The sequence below is a fragment of the Sorghum bicolor genome, chromosome 8, assembly GCF_000003195.3.
Source record: "Sorghum bicolor cultivar BTx623 chromosome 8, Sorghum_bicolor_NCBIv3, whole genome shotgun sequence".
In the NCBI taxonomy this organism is placed as follows: Eukaryota; Viridiplantae; Streptophyta; class Magnoliopsida; order Poales; family Poaceae; genus Sorghum; species Sorghum bicolor.
In genome coordinates, this window is record NC_012877.2 from 22,026,734 (window position 1) to 22,054,374 (window position 27,641).

At 47.6% G+C, this 27,641-nt stretch overlaps 1 protein-coding gene across 1 annotated transcript; it reads right to left on the bottom strand.

Annotated features, from left to right (window-relative positions):
• Positions 2,317-2,936, bottom strand: LOC110437540. Its single transcript, XM_021466011.1, has 2 exons — positions 2,673-2,936; positions 2,317-2,586 (listed from the first exon to the last, which is right to left on the bottom strand). Exons 1-2 carry the CDS (start codon positions 2,934-2,936, stop codon positions 2,317-2,319), a joined length of 534 nt encoding a protein of 177 aa, XP_021321686.1.

Here is a 27,641-nt window from a genome sequence, read left to right on the forward strand (position 1 = left end):
AATGAAAGAGTCCGACTAGCTCGCGACCTCTTTCATCACACCTTCTGGGATGTATTGCTATGTAACCATGCCGTTCGGGCTTCGAAACGCGGGAGCCACGTACCAGCGCTGCATGCTCCATGTGTTTGGCAAGCACACAGGGTCGACGGTCGAGGCCTATGTCGACGACATCGTCGACAAGTCAAAGCGACGGGGAGACCTGATCCAGGACCTCGAGATCGCTTTCAGCTGCTTACGCGCCAACCAGATCAAACTCAACCCTGAGAAATGCGTTTTTGGCGTACCTCGAGGTATGCTCCTGGGATACATCGTTTCCCAGCGCGGGATCGAGGCCAACCCCGAGAGAAGGATGAGGCACCTTTAAGCAGTACACTTACCTGATGAGGGTTCACCTAGCAGTACACTTACCTGATGAGGCACTACTTAGGGGACCGGTGCAGTATGGATGGATGGATGTATCCCATTGAGAGAAGGTTGGGCACCTTTAAGCAGTTTGTTCGCAATCAAGCAAGACCTGAAGGATCTATTGCAGAGGCATACACTGCCTATGAGTGTATGACCCAGTGCTCACCATATTTCAACGACATCATTAGTAGGTTCACTAGGCCTGAAAGAAACTTAGATGGACAAAAGACAAAGACACAGTGCTCTATTTTTGGTCATGGTATTAACCTGTTGGGTGCCTCAAAATTTCATTACAAAGACAAAGACTATGACTCCATGGTTTGGTTTGTTCTGAATAACTGTGAAGAGGTTGATGAATACAGAGAGTGAGTAATTCCAGCCATTTCATTTGACTCATGCTTATTCAATACTACTAGTGTCCCAAAATAACTAAGTATGTTCTTCCTTTGCAGCATCTATAGGGCAGAACTACAACAACTAGGGGTAAACGATGTTGATAAAACGATGTCAACACAATTTGCTACATGGTTTGAGGAACATGTGTGTGCAACTTGTACATAGAGAATTTGTTTGTTTGTTTATGGTACAACACAATTTGAAACTAACTTGTTTTAATTTGTTTTGTTTTGAACCTACAAATTACCAATTTGAAATACCAAGGCACAGCACAAGTTGATGATGACTTGTACTCACTAGCATGTTGGCCGGATCCGCGAGTGCGTTCGTACACAGCTTGTACAATCAATGGGGTACGGTACCACACTTTGGCTCGTGACGAACACAGGAAGACACAGAACTCCACCATAAAAAGTCCAGGTACTCATGGTGATGACACAATTGACTTCTATGGGACAATCACAGACATTATTGAGTTGACTTACAATAAGAACAGCAATGGGCGTAGGACTGTTGTCTTGTTACGGTGTGAGTGGTACCATCTAGAGGGAAGGACATACCAGATGAAAAATGATGGTTACTTCAAGAGCATAAACATCAAAGGACGATGGTATAAGGATGACCCTTACATTATAGCCACAGATGCTTCACAAGTATTTCTCTTGGAAGATACAAAGTTAGGCCCAAGTTGGCGAGTGCTACAAGAATTTGGCCACCGACATATATTTGATGTTGAAGAGAATGACACAAACCAGCCAATTCAAGAACAGGTACAGATGAGATGTCAGGAGGCATACCAAGAGGAGAATATTTCAACTAAAGATGGTGCAATGAGAGACATTGATCATGATTTGGATTTGTTGCTCATGGATAATGAACCAGGGAGCCCTATTAGTAGAGACCTTGTGGAGAGCCTCCGGCGACAGCCACATACTGCTCGAGGTGATGAAGCAGTTGACATAGCTGAAGATGGAGATGAAGATGAAGATGAAACCTGGCTTGAGTACCATAGTCCAGTAGAAGACAATACTTCAGAAGATGAAGACAATGATGATGACTGATTTTGTTGTATTTGAATCATGCTACTACATGCTTCTATTGTATTTGAATCATGCTACTGCATGTTATTTGAACTGTGAAATTGTAAGACCATATATGCAGTGATTCAGTTTTAGTGATTTCTTGATGTGTGATGCAAGTGACAGTGCCCAGAATTCATTCACTTGATGCAAATATATAGTGTCCAGCTTCATGACACATGATACTGTCATGTAATGCCAATGATTTGTCATGGAATGTATAAAAGTCGTCACAAAATGTACTGGCTGGAAGATTATGTCACATGCTGCCATAATTCATGCCAAACAGGCTACACAACAAACCACAAGGGATATTTATTTCCAACATACAGATAACATGCCGACAAGAGATGTCCAAGGGCACAAAGGCCCATACAACAGTCATAGCCAAATCTAGCATAAGAGGTTCCACTACACCATTCTCTTGAACACACACCTACTTGAACACAACAGCTACCACCACACAGATGGCCAACACCAGGAATAGTGTTACATTGACACAACCACAAACAAGACAAATGCAATTGCCCATGCCATCTCTGTTCTTGCCAACTTTGTCCTCCATCGACTTCAAATTTTTCTCTAAGCTATCAAGTCTTCCCACAACCTCAGGAACTTCGGTTGTCGAAGATGCGGAAGATAGATATCCATTGTCGTGAAGGTACACTACATATTCTTCCTCGAACCAATACCTCATGCATCTCGGCTGCATACAAAAAAAAACGAAAAGACAATGAGTTTTAGGCTGACAAGACTCAAATTGACCAATGCAAATTTAACAACTTCACTGACATTAACATGAGTCTTCCTAGGACACTTGAAATATCTCCTTCCCTCATTAACCCCCAACTTGGTAATGGCACTAAACACCCTCATGTCATTGCAATCTGGGCAGAATATCAATGGCAACCCGGTGGCATTATCGGTCACCGCCTCCGGATCGAAACCAGTGGCCATACTGCCTGCAGCAACAACAGCTAGCGGTTGAGCCTGCACGACATTCCTACCTGTGCTTGAACGGCGATTAAGACCGGTAGATGATGAAGCCTGCGACATCATCACTAGAAACAATAGATATTCATTAGAACAAGCACATCAAGTAGGGGGAGATGAGCAGGGGGGTGGGGATGAGGGCGCCACTGCCCAGAAATGGATTGGGGCCAGCAGGAGCACGAAGGTGCGCGCACATGGATCGGGAGGAGGAAGAGGGTCGGGTGGCACCTAGGGAGTGTGGAAGCTACCTCGCCCGACGACCTCCGCCTCTGCTCTTCGCCTCCAACGGCCGCTCGCTCGTCGCCGTGGGAGATGGAAATGGCGATGGGGATTTGGCTCGGGTTGTTGGGGGCATGGAGAGGAGAATGAGCTCGCCCGCCGCCCGCTCGCCGTCTTCCGCGCCTCCACCTCCACCTCCGACGGCCGCTCGCTCGTCGGAGAAGATGGGGATGAGGACCGTTGGGGCAGGGGGTTGGGGAAAATGGGGCTCGGGTTGCTGGGGGGAAGGGGAGGAGGATGAGCTCGCCCGCCGCCCGCTCGCCGTCTTCCGCGCCTCCGCCTGCGCCTCCGCCTCCGCCGCCCGCTCGCTCGTCGGAGAAAATGGGGATGAGGACCGTTGGGCAGGGGCATTGGGGAAAATGGGGAGGAAGCCTTGGGCCCACTGGCAGGGTACAAAAAAATTATAAAAAAATATTAAAAAAAAATCGCCCGCGATAGGGCTCGAACCGGAGACCTCATGCTCCTCGGGCTCCTATCTTAACCAATGCGCTATAGTAGAGGATCTGTTGAAGTAAGTAGAAAATTTTATATAAAGAATCAGTATTCCTTAATTTCTACAAAATTTTCAAAAAAATTGCCCGTGATGGGGCTCGAACCGGAGACCTCACGCTCAGTGGGCTGAGTTCTTAACCACTATGCTACAATTGTGACTTCGTCAGATTATTAAGATTTGATTTACAAATAAGTTAAGCTATCGATTTGCCCTAAAAACCTACCGTCGCTTTTCACCTTGGCCAGATCGATCCCCATTCACCTTATCCCCATTTTCACCGCCGCCACCGCCGCCATCGCCCCGCCCACGCCCACGCCCACACCACCGCCCCGCCCACGCCCACCGCCGCCGTAGACAATGAGGCCTACAAGGAGGCCATCACTGAAGGACCCTTCCTCCTCGGTGCGGCTGCCGCACCGGCGGGGAGGAAGTTGTCCGCGGCGGCTACGAGGAAGGCAGAGCTCTTGGCCCGGGCCCTGAGGGCGAAAGCCACGCCGGCGGCCGGGGAAGCGGCGGCCAAGAAGAAGGCCCCGGTGGGGGCCAGGGAGAAGGCCGCGGTGGTAAAGGGGGAGGTCTTGTCTGCGCCGGTAGCTAAGAAGAAGGCCGCGGCGGCGGTGGCGGCCAAGAAGGCCCCCTCTCCATCTTCATCGACAGAGGGCGACGCAGTGAAGCTCCTCTGCAACAATTGCTTTGCTGGACAGAGCAAGTATTGCAGTTTTTTTCTGCGCGGGGGGCACAAATGCATCTGCAATCCCAACAATTCCAATTGTTGTTCGCAGTCCACTGGCTACATCGATTCACCATCCAGCTCCAGCCTCATGGCACAATCCTCCTACAGCATTAGCTCACTTCCTAGCACCGAGGTACAATGTTCTCTGCAAATTAGGGTTTACTTCATCATGGCATTGGTCTTTTATTTAACCTATATCATGTCATTGTCACCTAGCATATGTATAGAACTATGTCTGATAGTTTGAACCCCACATCCTCACTTTTAACATATATACACATGTGCATTTGCTAGTAAGAAGCAATTAGTTTTGTTGCTGTTTTTCATGGTGTTCATCAAACCATGGGAGGCATCCATACCCAAGCAACTCCATAACATGGCTTGGTTGATGCCTTGGGTGTGGTGTCTCCAATGGTTCCATGGCTGCTGTGATCTTGTTGTCTTCATTTGACTTGTTTTTTCAGAAACATGTGCCACCAACATTTGTCATATCAATTCTATGTATGTGAATCAATATAGACAGTTGCTAACTACAGTCCTATCCACAAATTTGTAGCTATTATGTATTTGTTGTTGTTTGAGCACATTATAACAGTTCATCTTGTCCATTTGTGTAGTACCATGTTTCCAACTTGGTGATGACTCAACCAGCGCTCATAAGCGCCATCGAAAGAGTGACCTGTCCTCTGCAGCAGAGCATTGCTTCTCTCACTTCAAAGGTTGACAACCTCACTGAGCTAGTCAAGGACGACATCCACAATAAGAAGATTGAAGGGTTCCTTCAGGAACTTCGGACCATCCAAGCCAAGATAGTCAAGTATGAGAAGATCTTGGAGGACGCTGGCCTGCACAAGAAGGCAAAGTGATGGATGTTTACCTAGCTAGCTGTGGCAGTGAAGACTTTTAGAGGCACAAGTATGTGCGCTAATGAAGTGATGACTTTTGTTAGCCCAAGTGGTATGCCACTAATGATGTACTTTTGTTAGCCCAAGTGGCCATAGTAGATGTGGGAATGAAACTATATGTGGTACCCTTTAAGGTTATGGCTTGAACTGAAATGTGCCTATATATATATATATATTATATGCTATGAAATTTGTTTCTATCCCTAGCACTTCAGTTGAGTTTGTTTTGTTAATGAAGTTGTGTGCCATATATTTTTTTTGAGAATGTGCAAGGAGAAGATGAGGGTGTGCAACATGGGCAGTCAGCAACAGTCAAGTCAGACAAAGTGACACCTCACAAATGTCACATAAAGCCTGCTCCTTGTGTCACAAAAAAATCAGTAACCATTTGTCTCCGGGGACACACAATTTATGACAATCCATGGTACCTTTATATGACACAACATATGACGTCGTCACAAATGTTTCTGGCTAAAATGGATTTATGACGACCTTATAATTATCGTCATATTATGGTACCTTATATGACGAAAATGGCACTCGTCTTAATGTATTTTGTCATAAAAGGTTATATTTCTTGTAGTGAAGGTCTCGTCCATCACAAGAATGGGGCTGACTCGAGACATCAAGGGCGTGCAGAGAGTCACGGGATGCTTAGCGGCGCTGAGTCGTTTCTTCTCGAGGTTAGGAGAAAAGGCGTTGCCGCTGTATCGACTTCTGAAGAAAGTCGAGCGTTTCTCATGGACCCCCGAGGCCGAGGAAGCCCTCGAAAACCTGAAGAAAACACTGACCTCAGCACCAGTCCTGGTCCAACCTCAACCTGCAGAACCACTGCTCCTTTACGTTGCCTCGACGACCTAGGTCGTCAGTGCAGCTGTGGTGGTCGAGAGGCAGGAGGAGGGGCATGCGTTGCCAGTCCAGAGGTCGGTCTATTTCGTCAGCGAGGTGCTCTCAGAGACCAAGGTGTGTTACCCCCAAATCCAGAAGCTGATCTACACCGTAATCCTCGCCCGACGCAAGCTGCAGCACTATTTCCTCGGCCACCCTATCACGGTGGTCTCGTCCTTCCCCCTGGGCGAGATAATCCAGAGTAGGGAGGCAACAGGAAGAATAGCCAAATGGTCGGTCGAGCTCATGAGTGAGACTCTCGCTTATGCGCCCCGCAAGGCTATCAAGTCACAAGCCCTGGTGGATTTCGTCACGGAATGGACAGACTCCCAGCTTCCCCCGACTCAGGTTCATTCGGAGCTGTGGACGATGTATTTCGACGGCTCTCTCATGAAGACAGGAGCTGGGGCCGGCCTGCTGTTCATCTCGCCCCTGGGCGTTCATATGAGGCATGTCATCAAGATTCACTTTGCCGCATCTAACAACGTCACGGAGTACGAGGCCCTCGTCAACGGTCTCAAGATCGCCATCGAGCTAGGAGTCCGACGCCTTGACGTCCGAGGCGTCTCCCAACTCATCATCGACCAAGTAATGAAGACCTCGAGCTGCCACGACCCGAAAATGGAGGCGTACTGCAAGGAAGTCCGTCGACTCGAGGACAAATTCCATGGCCTCGAGCTCATCCACGTCGCCCGACGCTACAACGAGGCGGCCGACGAACTCGCCAAGATCGCGTCGACCCGAGGCGCGGTACCACCTGACGCGTTCTCGAGAGATCTTCACAAGCCATCCGTCGACTTGGACTCGGGGGCTGGCGTCGATGCCGCTCCTACCCAGCAAACTGACACCGTCGACGCGCTACTATTGGCAGCTGAGGTAATGGAGGTGGAACAGCAGCCCGGTCGACCGTTTGACTGGCACACACCGTTCCTCGACTGCCTAATCCGCTGCGAGCTGCCAGAAGATCGATCCGAGGCCCGCCGTATCGCTCGACGGGCCAAGTCATACGTAATCTATGGCGAGGACAATGAGCTATATCGACGAAGCCCGACGGGGGTCTTGCAGCGTTGCATCACCGTGGAAGAAGGCTGAAAACTCCTCGAGGACCTACACTCAAGGGCTTGTGGCCACCATGCTGCTCCACGGACCCTCGTAGGGAACGCCTTCCGACAAGGCTTCTACTGGCCAACGGCCATAGCCAATGCCATCGAGCTCGTACGCTCATGCCACGGGAGCCAATTCTACACCAAGCAGACGCACCTGCCTGCCCACGCTCTCCAGATGATCACGATCACATGGCCTTTCACGGTATGGGGGCTCGACTTAGTAGGGCCTCTACAAAAAGCAAAAGGGGGGTACACCCACTTGCTGGTGGCTGTCGACAAGTTCTCCAAATGGATCGAGGCTCGACCCATCACCAACATCTGCTCTGAGCAGGCCGTCCTTTTCTTCACCGACATCATCCACCGATTTGGGATTCCCAACGTCATCATCACTGACAATGGCACTCAGTTCACAGGCAAGAAGTTCTTGGACTTCTGCGATCAGCATCACATCCGTGTGAACTGGTCTGCAGTGGCCCACCCTCAAACTAACGGCCAGGTCGAGCGTGCCAACGGCATGATTTTGCAGGGGCTCAAACCAAGGATCTACAATCGCTTGAAGAAATTCGGCAAGAAATGGGTCAAGGAGCTTTCCTCGGTCCTATGGAGCCTAAGGACGACGCCGAGCAGGGCGACAAAATACACCCCATTCTTCATGGTCTACGGCTCTGAGGCTGTTCTCCCAACAGACCTCGAGTATGGGTCCCCTCGACTCAAAGCATACAACGAACAATCAAATAAAGAGTCTCAAGAAAATGCGGTCGACCAACTCGAAGAAGCTCGAGACATGGCTCTCATCAACTCTGCCACATACCAGCAGAACCTTCAACGCTACCACGACAAGCACGTGCGCAAGAGGGACTTGAACGTGGGTGACCTCGTCCTACGACGACGGCAAAGTAATCAAGGACGCCACAAGCTGACTCCACCTTGGGAAGGCCCACATGTAGTGGCCGAGGTCTTGAAGCCCGGAACATACAAGATCACAGACGAAAAGGGGGCGATCTTCACCAACGCGTGGAACATCGAACAGCTACGTCGATTCTACCCCTAGAATTTCAAAGCTTTATGTTCCTACGTACCCTCTGTACCGAGGCCTTGTAAAACGAATGCATGAATAAATGAAGTCTTTCCCTCGAGCAACTTCCTTTTGTACCGAAGCTTTATGTTCTTATGTTAGAAGGGAGTACCGACTATGACCCATCATAGTCGATACCCCCTCGGGGGCTACCAGGGGGGTGACCCCCCCCAAGTGTCGAAAAAGCCAAGAAATCCTCTCTTCCCTACTTAGTAAACCTTGCACGTTCGAGTAGTTGAGGCGCCTCGAGCCCCTTAAGGGCCGAGAGACAATGAGCCTGAGAACTCCTACGCCCCCGGGCTATGGAAACTCTAGTCGCTTCCTCACCCTTGAGGTGATCGAGGCTGTTTTAAACAAAAGACCAAACAAGGAATACAAACGTAGGCGCAAAAAGAAACAAAGGAGCCTAGAGCGGAAAGACAGATAAGAATCTGACAATCACTTAAAAGACATTGTACTACTTAAAGACAATTTAACAGAGTACTATACAAGGGGCCCCAGGCACCCAAAGCAGGCTCGCAGGCCCTAGTCCACATCACGGACCTCACCGCCCTCGCCTGCGCCTGAGCTAGTCTCAGGGGGAAGTTCCTCGGGCTCAAATAGCTTGGCCAGCCTCTCCCCAGGAACCTCCGTGTCGTCGATCAAGGCATGGAGCCTCTCCTCATTCTCTGCGTCAATCTTGGAGATGTCGGTAACAAAGCCATGAGACACCACCTCCATATCGTAGGAAAAGCCCGAGCAGACAACTGCCATTGCCCGCTTTACCCCGATATGGAGAGCGGCACGCACCCGGTCTCTCAGCGTCGCGCCTAAGTAGCACAGCTGATCGACCAGCGCGTCGCCTCGAGCTTCCTCCTTCGACTCATCCATGGGCTCGACTTCCCAAGAGGTCGAGAGATCGCATATCGCCGTCCAAAGTCGACGGTTCAAAGCAACCTCCCCCTCGAGCTGGGCCTGGGCGTTGCGAGCCTCGACTTGGGTGGCCAAGAGCTCGTCTTTAAGCCCTGTGAAGGCCAACACAAAAAAAACTTTAGATGAAACCAAACACACCTCGAAAAGAAAATCCGACAATAGAAACGTACCACGGACACTCTCCTCCAGGGCTGTGTTCTCGCCAACTAATTTGGTGTTGGCCCTCTCGATCTCACTGTTGGAGTGTGCCAGCTGAGTGTTGGCAACACGAAGATCCTCGATCACCTTGCCAGCCTGAGCAATGGCTCCATTCTTCTCCAACAGCTCTCCCTTTAGACGATCAACGTCGTCAGAGAGGCTGCGGGATCGAACTCGCTCCGCCTCGAGGTCTTCGAGGGCCTTCTTCTTTGCCTCCACTGCGGCGCCCCTGGCGACCTCGCTGTCCACATACTCCACCTTTATCCTCCGGAAGGATTCTCGGATGGAGTCCAGGTCAGTCTTGAGGAGGCCCTTCTCCTTGTCCAGGTCTGCAATGACGTTCTTGTAAGACAGGGCCTCCTCCCGGGCTTTAGACACAGCCTCTTCGACCGTCACAGCCCGCTCCCTCAGCAGCACGGCGTCTTCCATCGCCTTCCTTGAGGCCTCTCGAGCCTCGGCTAGGCCAGCCTCCCTCTCCTTCTTCTCCTCCTCGAGCGCCAAGAGCTCCTTATAAGCCTTGACGAGTTTCTCCTGCGACTCCAGGAGTTGGTCCTTGAGGATGGGGAGCTGCTCCCAGCCGCCTCTCGTGGCATGGATGAAGCTCGACTTGATACGGGAGGTCTCTTTCAGGTCCTGCGAGTGTTGACGGTCCTTAATGCTCATATTTAACCATCAACTAATCATAGAAAAGGATCCAAATGCAATCAACACCTAGACTTAGGGTTTTATCTGACAGAATTCCACAAGTTCTAGTGTTTGTCTATTTCTGCAGGGGGTTATCAGAAAATACGGAAGAAAGGCCCACACGTCGGGTTTACATAGAGATATTAACGTGCTGCACAATTATCTACCATCTAGAAGAGTCCAGAAGCCATGGGAGCGAACGAGAGACGTAACAGAGCCGGGCACTCGACGCCCGCCCTCCCTTACTGGGCGCCCGCCCTCCCCCCTGGACCAATCAGGGTGAAGTTCGGGGATCATGCTCCACCGACCTAATACTTCAAGGAAAACTACACGATCAATATCGGTTTGATCCGATGGCCCAGATTCACTTGAAGGGACTATAAAACCAGACCCCCTGGCCCCTGGAGATCATACCTCTTCTACAGAATCAAAGTTAGGGTTTCCATTCTTCATCCAAGTAGAGAGGATCCCTCTAGTTCTTCTAGTTCTACCTCTAGTTCATCTAGATCTAGTGCTAGTTCATCTAGTCCTAGTTCTAGTTCCTCTAGTTCTAGTTCTAGTTAGTTCTAGTTGTAATCTAGATAATAGGGAGAGAGAAGAGGAGAGCGGAGGAGGAGCCGGATCTGTCGGATCTTCCTCAACATTACACTTTTGCAGCATCTGGTTCGTTCTTCATCGTTCTCCAGGTTCTTCAATTCATAATTCCTGAGTTCTCTAATTACTTTTATTTACATTCAAGTTATTTATTGGATTCCCGCTTGCATCAAGTGCTCTAATCTTTGAAACATTAGAGTAGTAATTAATAGATTAGACGTGGAGTTTAGTCTTGCAATTACCTGGAATTGCACCCAATCCTGCGGATTGTTGTGGTAGCCTTAGGGTAGTGACAGCCCTAACGGTCGACGTATTCCACCTCGTTCGGATCGGTGTTTGTAGGACCGTAGTCGGAGCTTCCTAGCCCCCTTCTCATCTCTTTCTGTGGTTAGTGTTCTGATGTCCCGAAATAGATAATCTTGAAGTAATTCTTGATTCTTAGATCAACTAGAGAACTCTCAGGAGACTTCCTCTCTTCCCACCAAAAATAATTATATAGTTATCCTTGGGTGATCTTGGATCTTAATTAGTACACTCACGTTCTCTGTGGAAAATCGATACTCTGGAATACTCCCGAGTGAAAGCTACATCGGTATCCGTGCGCTTGCGGATTTTTCTGTTTGCGTTTAAAATACCCAACAAGCTGTCGGGGAACGGTAGCTGTGCTAGTTTCGAACCAAGTCATCCGTGTATCCTTTTTCTTTTCCTTTTATAGCACACTCACCTTACCATTTTCACCACACCACATGGATTTCACTCCAAGCATTAATGAGCATGGAATTTATTTCATAGCCACTTCATTTACTCAATGCTCATATGCAACATCTTCACAATCCATTGGTCTCTCCAACATCACCACATTCGAGATCTCCAACCCCCTCTTCCTTTCTATTTATAAAAACTTCAAAAGGGCGGTTGTCGATGCATATGTTTATAATAAATTTTGCAGATCTCGTTGAGTTGATCTTGATATAGGTCAGCGTTGGAGGGGAAACCACTTCACTGACATAAATTGATGGTTTCCCAAGGACAAGCTTAGTGTCCTAAAATAAAGCACTGATTAGATTGTAACATGAGCTTTTAATTATTTGCAACATTACCTTCTGTATTGAGCATATAAGGATAATTGTAAAAAATTCCTTTGGGTATTCTTATCACTAACCTTTCCAGGATTGGAGCAAGAAGATCGGATGAATGACAAGCACAAGGTATGTCCAACCAATCATCATACAACATTGAATTAAATTCATCCAAACTTGAATTTTGCAAAATTCAAGCTTGGGGGAGTACTTTACATAAAAATATCCTTTGCCATGTTGCTATGTTGGTTGTCGCTACCTTTGAGACATGCTCAATTTGTTAAATACTAATCACACTACTTCAACTCCATTTGAGTAGAACTTTATAAATGCTCTCATGCTACCTTTATTTGCTTTAGTATATGTCTAGGTTTGAAGCAGTTTCATTTATCTCTTAATTAAGCATGGTGCTTAGCTAGGAATGATGATCTTACTTCCAAGGGATTTTAAATTAAGCATGGTGCTTAGGTTAAAATCCCTCCTAAATCAAATTAGACATGGTGTCTAGGTTGATCTTTGAGCCGATAGTATGCTATAGTAGATATTGGATATTTTGTTGGACTAACCCCTGTAGGAAAACTTTCAATATCGACCTGGGAAGTCCTAAGATAAACTCATATTGGAGACAAAGAGAGAGACACATGAAGTTTAACAATTTACACAAGGAAGGCATAGCTCACAAGAGATGATCCATGGAGGGTGCCACAAACACGATGCACACCCGCTAAGAAAGGAAAGCTTCCACAAGGAGATACTGTACCATCACTCTTCGAGTAAGGTAAGATCTTAAGGTACTTGTCTATCACTTTTATAAGTTTCTCCTTGGTTCTAGCATTCACATGAATAGAAAAGACAAACATGTATGATTTACAACTCTAGATTAACCAACCCAATCGATTCAATATGTTTAGTCCTTCCACCTTTGTGATCCCACACTCCTAATCATATGAGCTAAAATGTTGCACACTCAATCTTAGGAAGATATATTTTAAAAAAACAACATAAGTATAGATAGATTATCTTTCCATTAGGTTGAGCGATTTGATCTGACAAATGTTTTAAATGTTATACTCATGATTTTATTATCCATCAACTTTGTCTTGCTCACTATGCTTAAGGTTAGAGAAGAACAAATACACTTTTGGTTCTGTTGGTGTTTTCCACCAACAGGGCCCATGCACTTGATCTCTGCCTTGTCTCTATGAGTAGGTACACTTCGAGCAAAATAGGAAGGAGTTTTACAACTCCCAGACTCCACCAAGTAAAGAACCTAGATCTACGAGCACAAACACACTGGAGATATTGGACACTCAGGCAATCACTGCCCTGAGATGCTTGAGGACGTAACTACTAGAGTAACCCCATTGTGGTAGTAATTACTGACCTTCTGCCGGTCAAGAGAGGTGATCCAGGACGCACCGTCATCCCGATCTCCATCGGCATGGTGGACTTTCTAGAAGCACTCTGTGACTTTGGCTCCAGTATCAACATTATGCCCAAGTTTCCCAAAAGGAATATTGAAGAACCTCTGCGTCCGAGTTGGTACCTTGTACGCCCCAGTAGACTTCGTGGTGATAGAGACTGGTACTGATGAGAGGGCACCCATCATCCTAGGGAGGCCATTCCTGAACACCTCGGGAGCTGTCATCTACGCTAGTGCTGCCAAGATCAGTTTCTACATCAAGGGGAGGAAGGAGACGTTTTCCTTCAAGAACAAGACTACACAAATCTCTGAGCATTCCCGACATGAACCAAGGAAGAGGACCAACACGAGGAACAGGAACGAGCAAATGTGGACTGAGTCAGCTAAGATGGTCACTGCAGCTCAAGGAGGTCAAGATCAAGTCGCCTTTCTTGATCAAGAAGGACGACCCTGGTGTTCCAAGCATCGACTGCACAATCAACGAATATTCTTTTCAGAAGACACTCTACGACACCGGATCTGACGATGGCTGCAGTCACCTATCAGCTCCTATTGGGAACCATGCCCCTAAAACCGACATACATTCAGCTTCAGATGGCAGATCAGACATTCTGAAAGGTTATTGTCATGGGAGAAGACGAATTCGATCCACTCGTCATCAATGGGAGATCGTTCCTCAGCACCGTTAAAGCAATCATCTACATTGGAACCGGAGAAGTCCACATGAACTTCCCCTCTGAGAAGGTACGCTGCTATTTTACTGACCCTAACTATATAGTTGAAGACTCTATGCAGGTCAGGACAAGAAGAAGACGACGCAACCGCAACCAGAGGAGGCAAATCATCAAGGACGGATGGGCAGACTATGATGGAGAAGTTGTAAGGTCTGAAGACATATAACTTGAACAGAACTGTCCTAAGGAGACCATAGCATCGAGTCAGGTGTGGAAAGAGCAGATAGTTATACACGAAGAGGAGGCACCGCCGGAACCACCGACTACGCCATCTAGCGAATCCTAGGACGACTGAGAAAATGGAGAGTCCCGTTCGGAGGACTTAAAAACACCGAACACCTTGCCAAGAGGTAAACTTGGTAGTTATCTTTTTTCCTTTCAATTATTTTAAAATAGTTTGCTTAGTTAATCAGGTTCATATCATCTCGAAAAGAAAATAAAAATGTTAAAAATAGTAAGCCCTATGTGAGTATGCTCATGGCATAAAACCCATAAGTACATTCACTATGGTGGCATAAAAATGAAGTATAATATTCCTGTCCTATAAAAAATAAAATTATAAAAATAAAATTATGATCCTACTAATGAGTAACATTTATTGAGGAGGCTCAACATGATAAAGGCTATATACTTATGCTAACACTTAACCAGTTCCACAAAGCTTTGTTGTCTATTTGAGCTCCACAGAATTCAAGGATCAAAGAAGACTAGCAGACGGAGGACATCCTAATCACTGTCAGGGTGCTGCCGACATTCAAATACACCTCCGCCACCTGCTAGCTACATCAGAAGAAACTTCGTCAAAATCCAGCTTGGGGGAGAGCACCCCCATTTATCCAGCTAAGTATTCTACTCACGTTTATACTTTACTCTAATAATAAAAAGATGCATTATCATAGAAACCCAAATAAAGATTTTGTGCTTATATATATCTTTGCTTAGTTTGCTAAATAAATAAATAAATAAAGTTTGCTATGAACCCTCATGATAAGCTCTCATATGGAAATGATGAATAGTTGCTCTACCATGACTAGTTCTTAAAATTAAAATCTTTCTCAAGTTTAGGTATGACTGGTATTAATTAAGATTTGCTCTAAACCTGAACTTGTGGGGAGAGTACTTGATCTAAAGTCTAAGTCGTTAACGGATACGATATGGGAAGGTTGAGCTGCTGTTTATCTGTTCCTAGAGATGCTAGAATCTCGGAGAATTTTATCTTTGAAAATCTTTAAAATATCACATGATGAGTTCCTGTATGATGAGAGTTTAAATTCCTACCACAGCCATATATACATGCTTGCTAGACTATGAAACACACATTTACTTTACTACTTATGAGCATTGAGTGTGGTCAAGCTGTGTAGACCCTTAGGAGCTTGTCATGCGGTTAAATCAAGATTCACTTGCACGTTCACTCACACATGCTGCTTCTACTCTGGAAGTACGCATCCACATATATCCATCCATTTCCATCTCCAGAACCACCCAAAAATATTCTACTCCTAATCCGGGAGAGAATAGCCAAAAATATTTATGTTTTTCCCCTGTGAAATAAATGCTCAAGTTATCTTGTTACTACCACTTGCTATATTATCTCATGAGATGAGTGCTCTAAAAAAAAGAAAAAAAGATACGAGGAAATAAAAAGGGGCAAGTGCCCGGAACCTCGAAAGAAAAGAAAAAGTGAGACGAGAGGTAAAAATGGACAAGTGTCCGACAGTAGAATTAGGGGTACAAGATATCCAACTGAGAGAAAAGAAAAAAAAAATAAAAAGAAAATACAGAGCATCTCATTCTCCTTAAAAAGTTTCAAAAGAGCAAGAAAGGTATGTATCCCCTCAAAAGAGCAAAAGTAGAATTAGACTTTCACCATTGTTATCACCATCATCACCATACACCATTTATTCGCCACAGATGCACATCTTGATTTGACTTATTGACTTGATCTTCTGGATCCATGGTTTGACTATGCAATACATGTCTTGTAAGTATGTATACTTTATCTCCCACCTATGAGCTCCAGATATCAAAACCTTATTAGAGTAGGGTGAGAGAAGGCAATACCACTATGCCTCATACCAAAAATACCACATACTTTGAGAGAAGGCATACACCATTACTGCCTTGGTAAGGATCCAGAAATACCACAAAAGAGAGACTAGAGAGAGTCATAAAAGGAATCTCTGAGTTATATTTGAAAATCTGCAAAAACTCTAGAGCTGTAGTTAATCGAAGAACAAGAGACATGGTGCTTGACTAGACTGTTCTATCTTTTAACTACTCAAGACAGAAGTGACGGTTACAAGTCCCATGGTGAAAGGTAAATGAGTAAGTTTTAAGTCTTAATAGTTTACTCTAACCAGAGATGAGATCTTGTTTAAACGCATGTGTATCTTTAATTTATGAAACCACTGCAGAAACTCTTGAGTTCATCTTTGCTCAGGGACGAGCAAAGGTTAAGCTTGGGGGAGCTTGTTGACGGTCCTTAATGCTCATATTTAACCATCAACTAACCATAGAAAAGGATCCAAATGCAATCAACACCTAGACTTAGGGTTTTATCTGACAGAATTCCACAAGTTTTGGTGTTTGTCCATTTCTGCAGGGGGTTATCAGGAAATACGGAAGAAAGGCCCACACGTCGGGTTTACATAGAGATATTAACGTGCTGCACAATTATCTACCATCTAGAAGAGTCTAGAAGCCATGGGAGCGAACGGGAGACGTAACGGAGCCGGGCACTGGGCGCCCGCCCTACCTTACTGGGCGCCCGCCCTCCCCCTGGACCAATCAGGGTGAAGTTCGGGGATCATGCTCCACCGACCTAATACTTCACGGAAAACCACACGATCAATGTCGGTTTGATCCGACGGCCCAGATTCACTTGAAGGAACTATAAAACCAGACCCCCTGGCCCCTGGAGATCATACCTCTTCTATAGAATCAACGTTAGGGTTTCAATTCTTCATCCAAGTAGAGAGGATCCCTCTAGTTCTTCTAGTTCTACCTCTAGTTCATCTAGATCTAGTTCTAGTTCATCTAGTTCTAGTTCTAGTTCCTCTAGTTCTAGTTCTAGTTAGTTCTAGTTGTAATCTAGAAAATAGGGAGAGAGAAGAGTAGAGCGGAGGAGGAGGCGTATCTGTCGGATCTTCCTCAACATTATACTTTTGCACCATCTGGTTCGTTCTTCATCATTCTCCAGGTTCTTCAATTCATAATTCCTGAGTTCTCTAATTACTTTTATTTACATTCAAGTTATTCATTGGATTCCCGCTTGCATCAAGTGCTCTAATCTTTGAAACATTAGAGTAGTAATTAATAGATTAGACGTGGTGTTTAGTCTTGCAATTACCTGGAATTGCACCCAATCTTGTGGATTGTTGTGGTAGCCTTAGGGTAGTGACAGCCCTAACGGTCGACGTATTCCACCTCGTTCGGATCGGTGTTTGTAGGACCGTAGTCGGAGCTTCCTAGCCCCCTTCTCATCTCTTTCTGTGGTTAGTGTTCTGATGTCCCGAAATAGATAATCTTGAAGTAATTCTTGATTCTTAGATCAACTAGAGAACTCTCAGGAAACTTCCTCTCTTCCCACCAAAAATAATTATATAGTTATTCCTTGGGTGATCTTGGATCTTAATTAGTACACTCACGTTCTCTGTGGAAAATCGATACTCTGGAATACTCCCGGGTGAAAGCTACATCGGTATCCGTGCGCCTGCAGATTTTTCTGTTTGCGTTTAAAATACCCAACAGCGAGCCGGTGGTCGAACAGTTAGAACACAAAACCAAAAGCTCTATGAGGATTAAGGACCAAAAAACACTTACAAAGTAGGCCGGCCCGAGCCCATTATTGACTGTTGAAGGTCCTTAAGTATCAAATTTAATTATCAAATAAGTAAAGAAAAGGATCCAAATAAAATCCACATCCAGACTTAGGGTTTTATCTGACAGAATTCCACGAGTTTTGGTGTTTGTCTATTTCTGCAGGGGGTTATCAGGAAATACGGAAGAAAGGCCCACACGTCAGGATTACGTAAAGATATTAACGTGCTGCGCAATTATCTTACATCTAGAAGACTCCAGAAGCCACGAGACCGAAGCGGAGGCGAAACGGGGCCAGAGGCAGGGCGCCCGCCCCCTGTTGGAGTCCAAACAGGACTCTGCTTTGCGGGAAGTCTCCACCGACCTAAAGGATGAATCTAAACCATACAATCTATGTCGGTTTGATCCAAGGGCCCATATTCACTTGAAGGGACTATAAAACCAGACCCCCTGGCCCCTGGAGGAGAGAGCCTCTCAACCCTAATTCATTGTTCCATCAAGGGAGAAGAAGCCTCTGATCAAGATTAGAGCCACCACATCAATTAGACATCTAGATTAGCATAGCTACATAGGATTAGAACTAGAAGGAGTCAATCTTCGATTAGTTTCCGGATCTGTCAAGAGGATTCTTGATAATTCTCTAATTGTGTTTCTAATTGTTTTCTAATTATCTTTGTTCTTCAATATTATGAATATGACTTTGTTCTACTTCAATATATTGCTTATGACTTTGCTCTACTTGCTTATATTCAAGATTATATTGTTCTTAGTTTATCATAGTTATGTACTTGGCTTAGTTAGATACGATCTATATACATGCTTAGGATCGTATAGCGTTTATTCATCGGATCCATGGGTAAATGATAGATATTGTGTAGGCGTGGTGCTTATACCGTATTTATCTGCGATTGTACCCAATATGCCAGATCGTGGGGTGGTTCGTGATAGTGACAGCTTCATTGATTCTTATATAGTCCCCCTCTCGTGTATTGGGCTGGCAGAGCAACATTATTACAGGGGAGTGATTGCTATGTTTCTCATATTCCTTGCTAATATCACTATGCATGGGCGTAGTCTTGTCTCGCAATGATTGCTAAGTATGCTTGCACTAACTATGATATGCTAGACTATATAGTTGAGAATAACTTAGGGAATATTCTTGTAGTTCGTTCTAATACCATGCTAATGACTTTCTAGAGTATCTAATTGAGGTGCTTATCATATTTATTATGTGGCTAGATTAGATTAGTTATCCTTGTCACTATTATTATTTCATATATCTTTTATGTGACACTTATCCCTGTATGATGAGTTAGATATAATGTTCTCAATTATACATGCAATGATAGATGCTCAATCTCATATTCTATTCTGTAATCATTAGTGATGATTTCTAATCCCTTCCCAGTGGTAAAAATATAAATAACGATACCTGGAATACTTCCCGATTAAAATGCTGCATCGGTATTAATCTGTGCGCTTGCAGATCCCATTCATTATTTATTTAGAAGAGCAATTGCATATTTCAATACCGCGTCTCTCATGTCATGCTGGGGATGACAACTTGGCTTAAGTGGTGTGAGGGATAGGTTTGGCATTTTTGGCACCGTTGCTAGATTTAGAACTTAGTCTACTTTTGGTAATGATGTTAAGAATACCCAACATTGACGACGTCCGACAGGAGCTCCACCACATGCTTCATCCAAAGGCGGAGCTCCTCGACGTGTTCCCACATCTCGGCCTCCTTCCGATCGTCCAGGAAGATGTTGGGCTCAGACGGATCGGTGGAAGCCCGGATGCGGATCTGATCGGGGCACCAGTTTTCCATCTCCAGGTCAGCCTGCGCCTTGACGCTGCGAATGAGATCCTCGACGGTCTCGAGAGATCCCCCATGGCGCAGGAACAAGTCGATGAGGGAAGGGAACCGCCCGTCGTCGTCCACCATCTTCCAGGTGCCATCTTTACTACCCGATGTCCCGACCTCGTCCTCCTCAGCGGGAATGCGGTCATCCCACGCCCGACGCTCCCGGAGGAATCCCGGGGCAATTCCGTCCATGCCGTAGATCGTCCTCTTGATCTCGGAATCAGGGTCGACAGGGGTGCGCATCATACAGGCAAGCGCTACCAAGCCGTCCGCCCGCCCCGACTCTGCCGGGATTGCGGTGGGTGCCCCTGGACGGAGCCACGCTGGGGTTGGAGGGCCGAAAACCGGCAAACCCTCTTCCTGGTCTCCGGGATCTTGCGGCGCCGGTGGTATTGGTTGGGGCGGACTGTGAGGAGGAGGCTCGAGCGGTCCTTCTTCCTGCCCCCCCTGCTGCTGCTGTTGCTCCTCGAGCTCCTGCGGCTCTTGTCGGCGGTCCTGCTCCTGCAGTTGCCGCCGTGTCTCCTGCTCGCGCTCCTCCTCTTCTTTCTTCTTCTGCTCCTCGATGGAGTGAAGCCCGGCAGGCCAGGGTGTCCGTCCCGCTACGAGAGAAGTCTGGGCCTCCTCGTCCATAGGATGGGCGTCCCTCGAGATCCCATTGCCGCCAGAACCATCACTAATGGTAATGGGATCCCCCTGGACCCCCGATCGGTTAGGCTCGGGGGCTCCTTCCTGCCCTTAGACTCAGGGCGCCTCGGCTTGTTTTGGCGACGACGGGGCAGGATCACCCGCCGGGGGACGAGGTGGGGCACTCTCGGTGCCGGTCGGCAGCTGATGGTCAGAGGAGCCTGGAGAACGAAAAACATAGATCAGCCGCTATGATGACCGACGTAAGGACGACACAAATCCCATGAGTAAGCTACTAACCTGGCTCCTAGGAGGCTGCTCCCACTTTGAGCCTCTTCACCATTGAAGGCTGGGCCTGCTCAAGCGTCCGCTTCAATCTGAGGAAAGAGGAACGAGCATAAAAAGACCGGTATACGAGAAAACACGAAGAATCAGGAAATTAAGAACCACAGCGTTGAAGGACTTACCCCACAGGGAGAACGGCTCGCCTACCGGTACCTCGACCGATGGGCCTCGAGCCACCACGCGTCAAGGCTCCAGGCCCCTCGAGGGCAGGTGCTGGTCTTGGCCCAGTGTCTCCCGCCGGACAAGCACCAGGGCTGGCGCTCATGCGAACGGCTCTCCCTTCTCGGAGGCCGCGGCGCGACCGCGGGAAAATGGCCCCGTCGCCTGGGTCTTAGCCCGACCACCCATCTTGGGTGCGGGGGGAGGTTGATGGTGCGAAACAGCCCGACTTGGCGCAGGCGCGGGAGGGGTGTCCGCGCGGGTGCGATGAGATCCGCTCGGGCCCTCTTTCGGTGCTCCCGTCCGCGGGGCGTCGACGTCGCCTCGAGGAGGACCCTCGAGGATCCGGTCAAGACGAGACGCCATCCCCTCGGAGTCGTCGCTATCACCATCGTCGTCTCCACCGTCATCCTCACTAGGGGATTCTTCTTCGGGCTCCCCCCTCTGCCTGGACTTAGCTCGACGCGCCTCTAGCACTTGGCGGTCGAGATTCTTCTTCCTTTTTCCTTTCTTCTCAGAGTCCTTGGCGGACTTCAGTTTCTCGGCGGACTGGCGCCGTTTGTCACGGTCGGCCTCGTCCTCCTTTACTAGAGGCCTCGAGGACCGGACATCAATCCGTCCCTACCAGAACAAAGATAGGCTTAAAAAGGGATCGAAAGAAATCCAGAATCGGAGCTGTGTACGAGAAAAGAGCATACCAGATCGATCGAGCCCGCATCAGGCCTCATGGGGAAGCCGTTAACATGCTCCAGCTTAAAATCACCGGCGATGGCCGCCCTGACCCGGGCCACAACCTCATCGTCTGCCGGAGCCTCATTGGACATCCGGCACGCCTCGAGGTCCCGGGACGAAACGCCTGGGCCCATCTCGTCCATCCTCAGCGGAAGAGACATCAATGGGAGAACCCTTCGATGATGGACGGCCGAGAGTACGAGAGCGGCGGACAGGCCCTCCAAGCGAAGCTTCTTCAAGGCATCGAGGAGGGGGTCGAGCCGCGACTGATGGGCTTGGACGACGCCGTATGTCCAGTCCGCTGGACGCTCCGTGATCAGGCGATCGATGTAAGCAGGTAGGAAATCGTCGTCATTCCGCAGATAAAACCACTGGGAGTCCCAGCCGGCGTGGTTAGTCGACAATCCCACTGGGATGTACTCGCGCGGCCTCTCCATCTTCCCCGTCTTCAGCACGAGGTTAAGGCATCCCGCCCGCACAGGCTTCCTCACGCCAGTGGTCTCGATGGGGGCGTTGAAGAGCTCGCCCCTATAGAGGTGGAGCCACAGCTCCTAGTGGGGCATCATCCCCAGATAGCCCTCACACACCGCGGCGAAGACCGCCGCGATGGTGATGGTGTTTGGGGAGAAGTGCTGGAGCTCCACCCCATAATGGAGGCAGAGCGCCCGCATGAAGCGGCTCGGAGGAGCGCCCAGGCCGTGGCAGTGGAACTTGGCGAACGACACCACGTAGCCCTTGGGTGGCTGGGGCTCCCTGTGGTCCGCTGGCTGCGCGATCCACTCCGGCGACGACAGCGAGGTGCGGTGGTGCAGGAGTCCCTCCCTCTCATGCTCTAGCAACCGACGCTCCGTCATCGACGACGGGCGCCAGTCGTCAGTGGCAACGAGTCTCACAGGCATCTTGGCCGGAAGGATGGCGGATTCGCTACTGCTCGAGGGGGTGTGCGCGCGCGTAAGATGGCAAGAGAACTCAGACAGCAAGAGAGCAAAGGCAAGAGGGAGGAAGGCGGATGGAAGAACGCCGGCGATGCCACAGGATATTTATAGGCCGCGGTCCACCAACGGATAGATCCGATAAAAGAGGTAACCCCCCCATAAATGCGCCGCCTAACGGTCCTTTTTTCCGCCTCACAGATGGGACGCTCCGAATTCCACGCTGGAACCAAGTCGCAACGGCTCCCACCTGAAAAGGCGCGCCCAACGGGTAAAAAGGCGAACCGCCACGGCCTCTTCCTTCCCTTGTAAGCCAAGGAACGCACCCATGAAAGCCTCAAGAGGTCGCAGGCTGACCCACCGAAAGGGTTCGACAGCCGATCTCGAGCACCAGAGTCAGGGATCCCCAGCGAGTGGTCAAAAATCGAGGCCCGCCTCGAAGACTCGCAGGGGATGTCCAAGGTAGGGTCGAGACAGTCGAGAGGAATCCCCCTGACGGGAGGCATCGAGCCGCTGGACTCTATCGAACGAGGCCAGTATCCCCGACCACGTCGACCCCGCTTTATGAGAACGCCTCCGGGCTGCAGCTGACCCCCTCAAAAGGGGCACGGGTTCTCACTTGGACTACCCGTTAGGAACTCAAATCTAGGGTGGATGACGCTCGCTCTATCGAGAGTACGTCGAAACCTCCGCACAAAACGAGCCAATCAGAACCTTCCACCACTGGTGTCGACAGCGTTTCTGTGAATCAGGCAATATAGCCCTCGAAGGAGTCAAAAACTCCTCCAAGGGCTCGGGGGCTACCCCCGCGGGGTTTCTTGCGCGCCCCCACGGAAATTCGACCAAGGAATACAGTCTCCACTCGAGCGCCAGCGCTCAAATGGAGACTCGAGGGCTACTGTCGAGGCTATCAGTAAGGGGTATCCTAACTGATGCACATAACGAGATTACCCGTACGCAGATCGAGGCCTCCAACTCGACGCTCTAATCAGTCATACATACAGTCATCGACGGCCGTGGCCTCGAGGACGGAAAAGGCGTCGAGCGAATCGCACAAGGGACGAGTGCCAACTACCGTCGAATACGGAAATAGGCTCGAGCGAACCAGGAGGCGTCGAGCGGAAGGACACCGCCCGCCGCTTGACACGCGCACGAGAACCCAGACATTTAATGCGCCTATCGCTTTCCCACCTAACACGCCAGTCACGGGAAGCGTGATGGGGAACAGGCACCCGTCCTGTCATTCTTTTTGCAGCCTTCCCCACCAAATGACCCGGAGCGTGTCAGGACGCGGGAAGCCGGGATGGAACGTCTAGTCAGGACCCCCTCGAGACGCCAAAAGTCAATACTCTAGATAGCAAGGCGCTACATGGCGTCCGACCCTCGACCAGACGTGTTTCCTTCCTGGGGAAGGGTTGGGCGTCGACTGACGGCACTGCCACCACTCTGACGTATAAGCTGCCATGACGTACAGGCATGCAACGGACAAGCCGGTCCAAGACGGCGTGCAGAGCGGGATATAAGGGCATGCGTAATCATCATCAAGCTACTAGGACGGGACGGCTCGAGACCACGCCGGTACGGAGGCCTCGAGTAGGTCAGCGCGCCATACCTCTATCGACCCCTACTTTGACACCTATACATGTACCCTAGGTCTCTCCTTGGAACTATAAAAGGGGAGACCCAGGAACGAACACGGGACATCAGGCAACACAACACCCACACGTAGAGGAGTCTCCAAACTCCATCCCAGTTCATACGCCCTTGTATTCGCCCCGGTACAAGCACTTAGGTGCAAGATAATACAAACTCCCCTCCCCCGCTGGATGTAGGGCCTTCTCTTGCCCGAACCAGGATAAATCTTTGTGTCTTCTTGCATCACCATCTGGAAAAGGGAGCACGCATACAAATTTTACTCGTTGGTGTGACCCCCCGTGGGGAAAACACCGACAATCAATGGCAACTAAGATGAACTTATGCCCTTTGCTTGATGGTGGGTAAATCTGGCTGATTAGATCAATAGCCCACCCCCGGAATGGCCAAGGCTTAATAATGGGATTCATAGCCGATGCGGGTGCCCTTTGAATATTACCAAACTTCTGACATCCTTGACATCCTTTGAAATATTTAAAGCAATCCTCGAGTATGGTCGGCTAATAATACCCGTTTCTCCTAATCATCCATTTCATCTTAAAAGCAGACTGATGCGCTCCACATACTCCCTCATGAATTTCGCCCATCAAACTTTTGGCCTCATCATCACCTTAGCACTTGAGAAGAACTCCATCTATAGTTTGATAATACAGTTCATCCCCAAGGAGCACATACTTGGTAGCTTGGAACCTGATACGCCTCTCAACCTTCTTAGACAGATCTTTTAAATATTCAATGATATCCTTTCTCCAATCATCGGCAACGATTGCCGATAACATGATTAATATGGGTTGATACCCCGAGGCATGCTGAGCCAACCGATTAACCTCGCCATTATGTAATCGAGGAACATGCTCTAATCGGAAATCCTTGAATTCCTTTAATAGTTGCATACTTTTTTCATAATAGGTTATCAGGACCTCGCTTCGGCGTTCATAAATTCCAGCCAATTGATTCATGACAAGCATAGAATCACCGAAGATTTCAACAGCATCAGCACGAACTTCTTTTAACAATTCCAACCCTTTGATCAAAGCTTGGTATTCAGCTTGATTATTTGTTGACGTGGCAACAATCGGCAAAGAGAACTCATACTTCCTTCCCTGAGGGGAAATTAGTACTATGCCGATTCCTGCCCCCGGTCACACGTAGATCCATCAAAGAAGAGCGTCCAAGGAACAATTTCCAAAGTCTCCACTACGCCGCAATGTTGAGTCACAAAATCGGCCATAATCTGCCCTTTAACTGCCTTAGCCGATTCGTAACGTAGATCAAATTTCGATAGCGCCAAAATCCATTTGCCAATCCTACCACTCATAATCGGCATAGACAACATGTATCGGACTACATCATCTTTGCATATAACAGTGCATTCGGCCAATAGCAAATAGTGCCTCAACTTAATACATGAAAAGTATAGGCATAAACATAATTTTTTAATTGCCGAATACCTGGTCTCAGCATCAATCAGTCTTCTACTTAAATAATAAATCACACGCTCCTTCCCTTCAAATTCTTGAATCAAAGCCGAACCGATAACCATCCCATCGGTAGAAAAATACAATTTGAAAGGCTTCCCCTATTGACGTGGAATTAGAACTGGAGGATTTGATATATAATTCTTGATTTCATCCAAGGCTGATTGTTGCTCTTTTCCCCACACAAACTCTTGATCGGCCTTCAATTTAAGTAAGGGACTGAAAGCATGAATTTTACCAGACAAATTGGATATAAATTGCCTGATAAAATTTATCTTGCCGATCAGAGACTGGAGTTCAGTTTTGTTGGTAAGAGCAACTATTTTGTTGATGGCATCAATAGATCTCCTACTAATATCAATTCCTCTCTGATGCACCACGAAACCAAGAAATTGTCCTGCCGATACACCAAATGCACACTTGTTAGGATTCATCTTTAAACCATGTTTCCTTGTGCACTCCAACACCTTTAGCAGATCAGCAAGATGCTTTGTGAAATCCCCAGACTTAACACTACTACAGAATGAGGCATTGGTCGATGCCCAAAATGGCCAAAAACCTCAGCCTTTTTGCGGCCCGGGGTTAAAGACCCCTTTAGCACCGGTTTGTAACAAGAACCGGTGCTAAAGGGTCCTGCCCAACGGCTACTGACAGGTGCTGTCGGGACAGGAACCCTTTAGCACCGGTTGGTAATACAAACCGGTGCTAAAGGGTCCCCTTTAGCACCGGTTGGTAACACAAACCGGTGCTAAAGGGTCCCCTTTAGCACCGGCCAGCGCCACGGGCCGAGGCAAAGCCTTTAGCACCGGTTTGTGTTACAAACCGGTGCTAAAGGGTGACCCTTTAACACCGGTTTTGTCCCTGAACCGGTTCTAAATGTCCGGTTTATAGGCCGGATCCCTCCTCCTCTCTGCCCATTTGAAACCGAGAGCACCATTCACCATTGTTGTTCTTGGAGCTTCTTCTTCCTCATTTGTTCTTCATCTCCGACGCCCATTGTTGATCTTCTTCGACTCCGTCATCGTTTCTTCGTGTTTGGAGGTGACTAACTTTTGTCTTTCTTGTCTTTTTCATGTTGTTTTTGGCTTGCAATGTTCCCATTATTTTTAGCTCAAATCGACGTTGTTATTTTGAATCATTCACATGAATTAGTATCCATATATATATATATATCATATTTCATGGTTGACCTAGTATTAATGTAGTTTGCAAGAATGAATTATAGTATCTTTTTATGATCTTAGAAAGTAGGATAGTTCAAATTAATTGGTTTGTTAATATCACTTGATTTATTTTTATTACTACATATAATGTCCATTGTATCATATATGTTTACTACTAAATGTGGAATTTATAATTGTTTAAAAATTGAGTATGGATAGTAGATGGCAACCGTGACCGGGTCTTCGGTCTCTCAACGGGTTCAAAAGCGATACCGTCCGGAACTCCCTCTCATTACTTGTGGCAAGTGTGGGCAGAAGATTTTGATGGAGTACAAAGTGTCGAAAGAGGGAGTAAAGAAGGGTCGTATATTCTACAAGTGTCCGGATCGTAATGTGAGTTATTTCCAGACATTTGCTTATATATGTGCATATTTTTTTAAATGATATTAATTAAACTTTTGATTCTCTCTTTTAATTTTAGTGGGACGGTACTGGTGGATGTACAGGTTGGTACTGGGAGGAAGAATACATTGAACACATTGAGAAATCTTTTGCATAGGTGGTTGAGGCTGAAGGTGGTGAGGCAGTGAGCCGACGAAAGAAGTTCAATGATGTTGATCAAGCGAATGATCTATCTATTATAGTTGGGATCGGACGCAAACTAATTATGTTGCTTAAGTGCATTTTAGTTTTGGTTTTTTTAGTGCTAGTTCCGATTGTATTTGTTGTAGCCAAGCTTTCCTAAATTAATCAACTATGTGTCTTAGACATGTTGTGCAATAAGATGAGAAACTATATGTGTGCATGGTTTTCATAATATATATGTTATATTTAATGCAGATGGTAACACGTAATTGGATGTATAATGCCGATCGGCGCTCCGAAGAGTTCATTAA

What these genes read in the sequence shown, in the direction of transcription:
- LOC110437540 (XM_021466011.1), bottom strand. Translation starts at nt 2,936, where the DNA reads ATGTCGCAGGCTTCATCATCTACCGGTCTTAATCGCCGTTCAAGCACA. An exon ending in CTAGGAAGACTCATGTTAAT is followed by an intron (nt 2,587 to 2,672) that starts GTCAGTGAAGTT and finishes TTTTGTATGCAG; the next exon opens with CCGAGATGCATGAGGTATTG.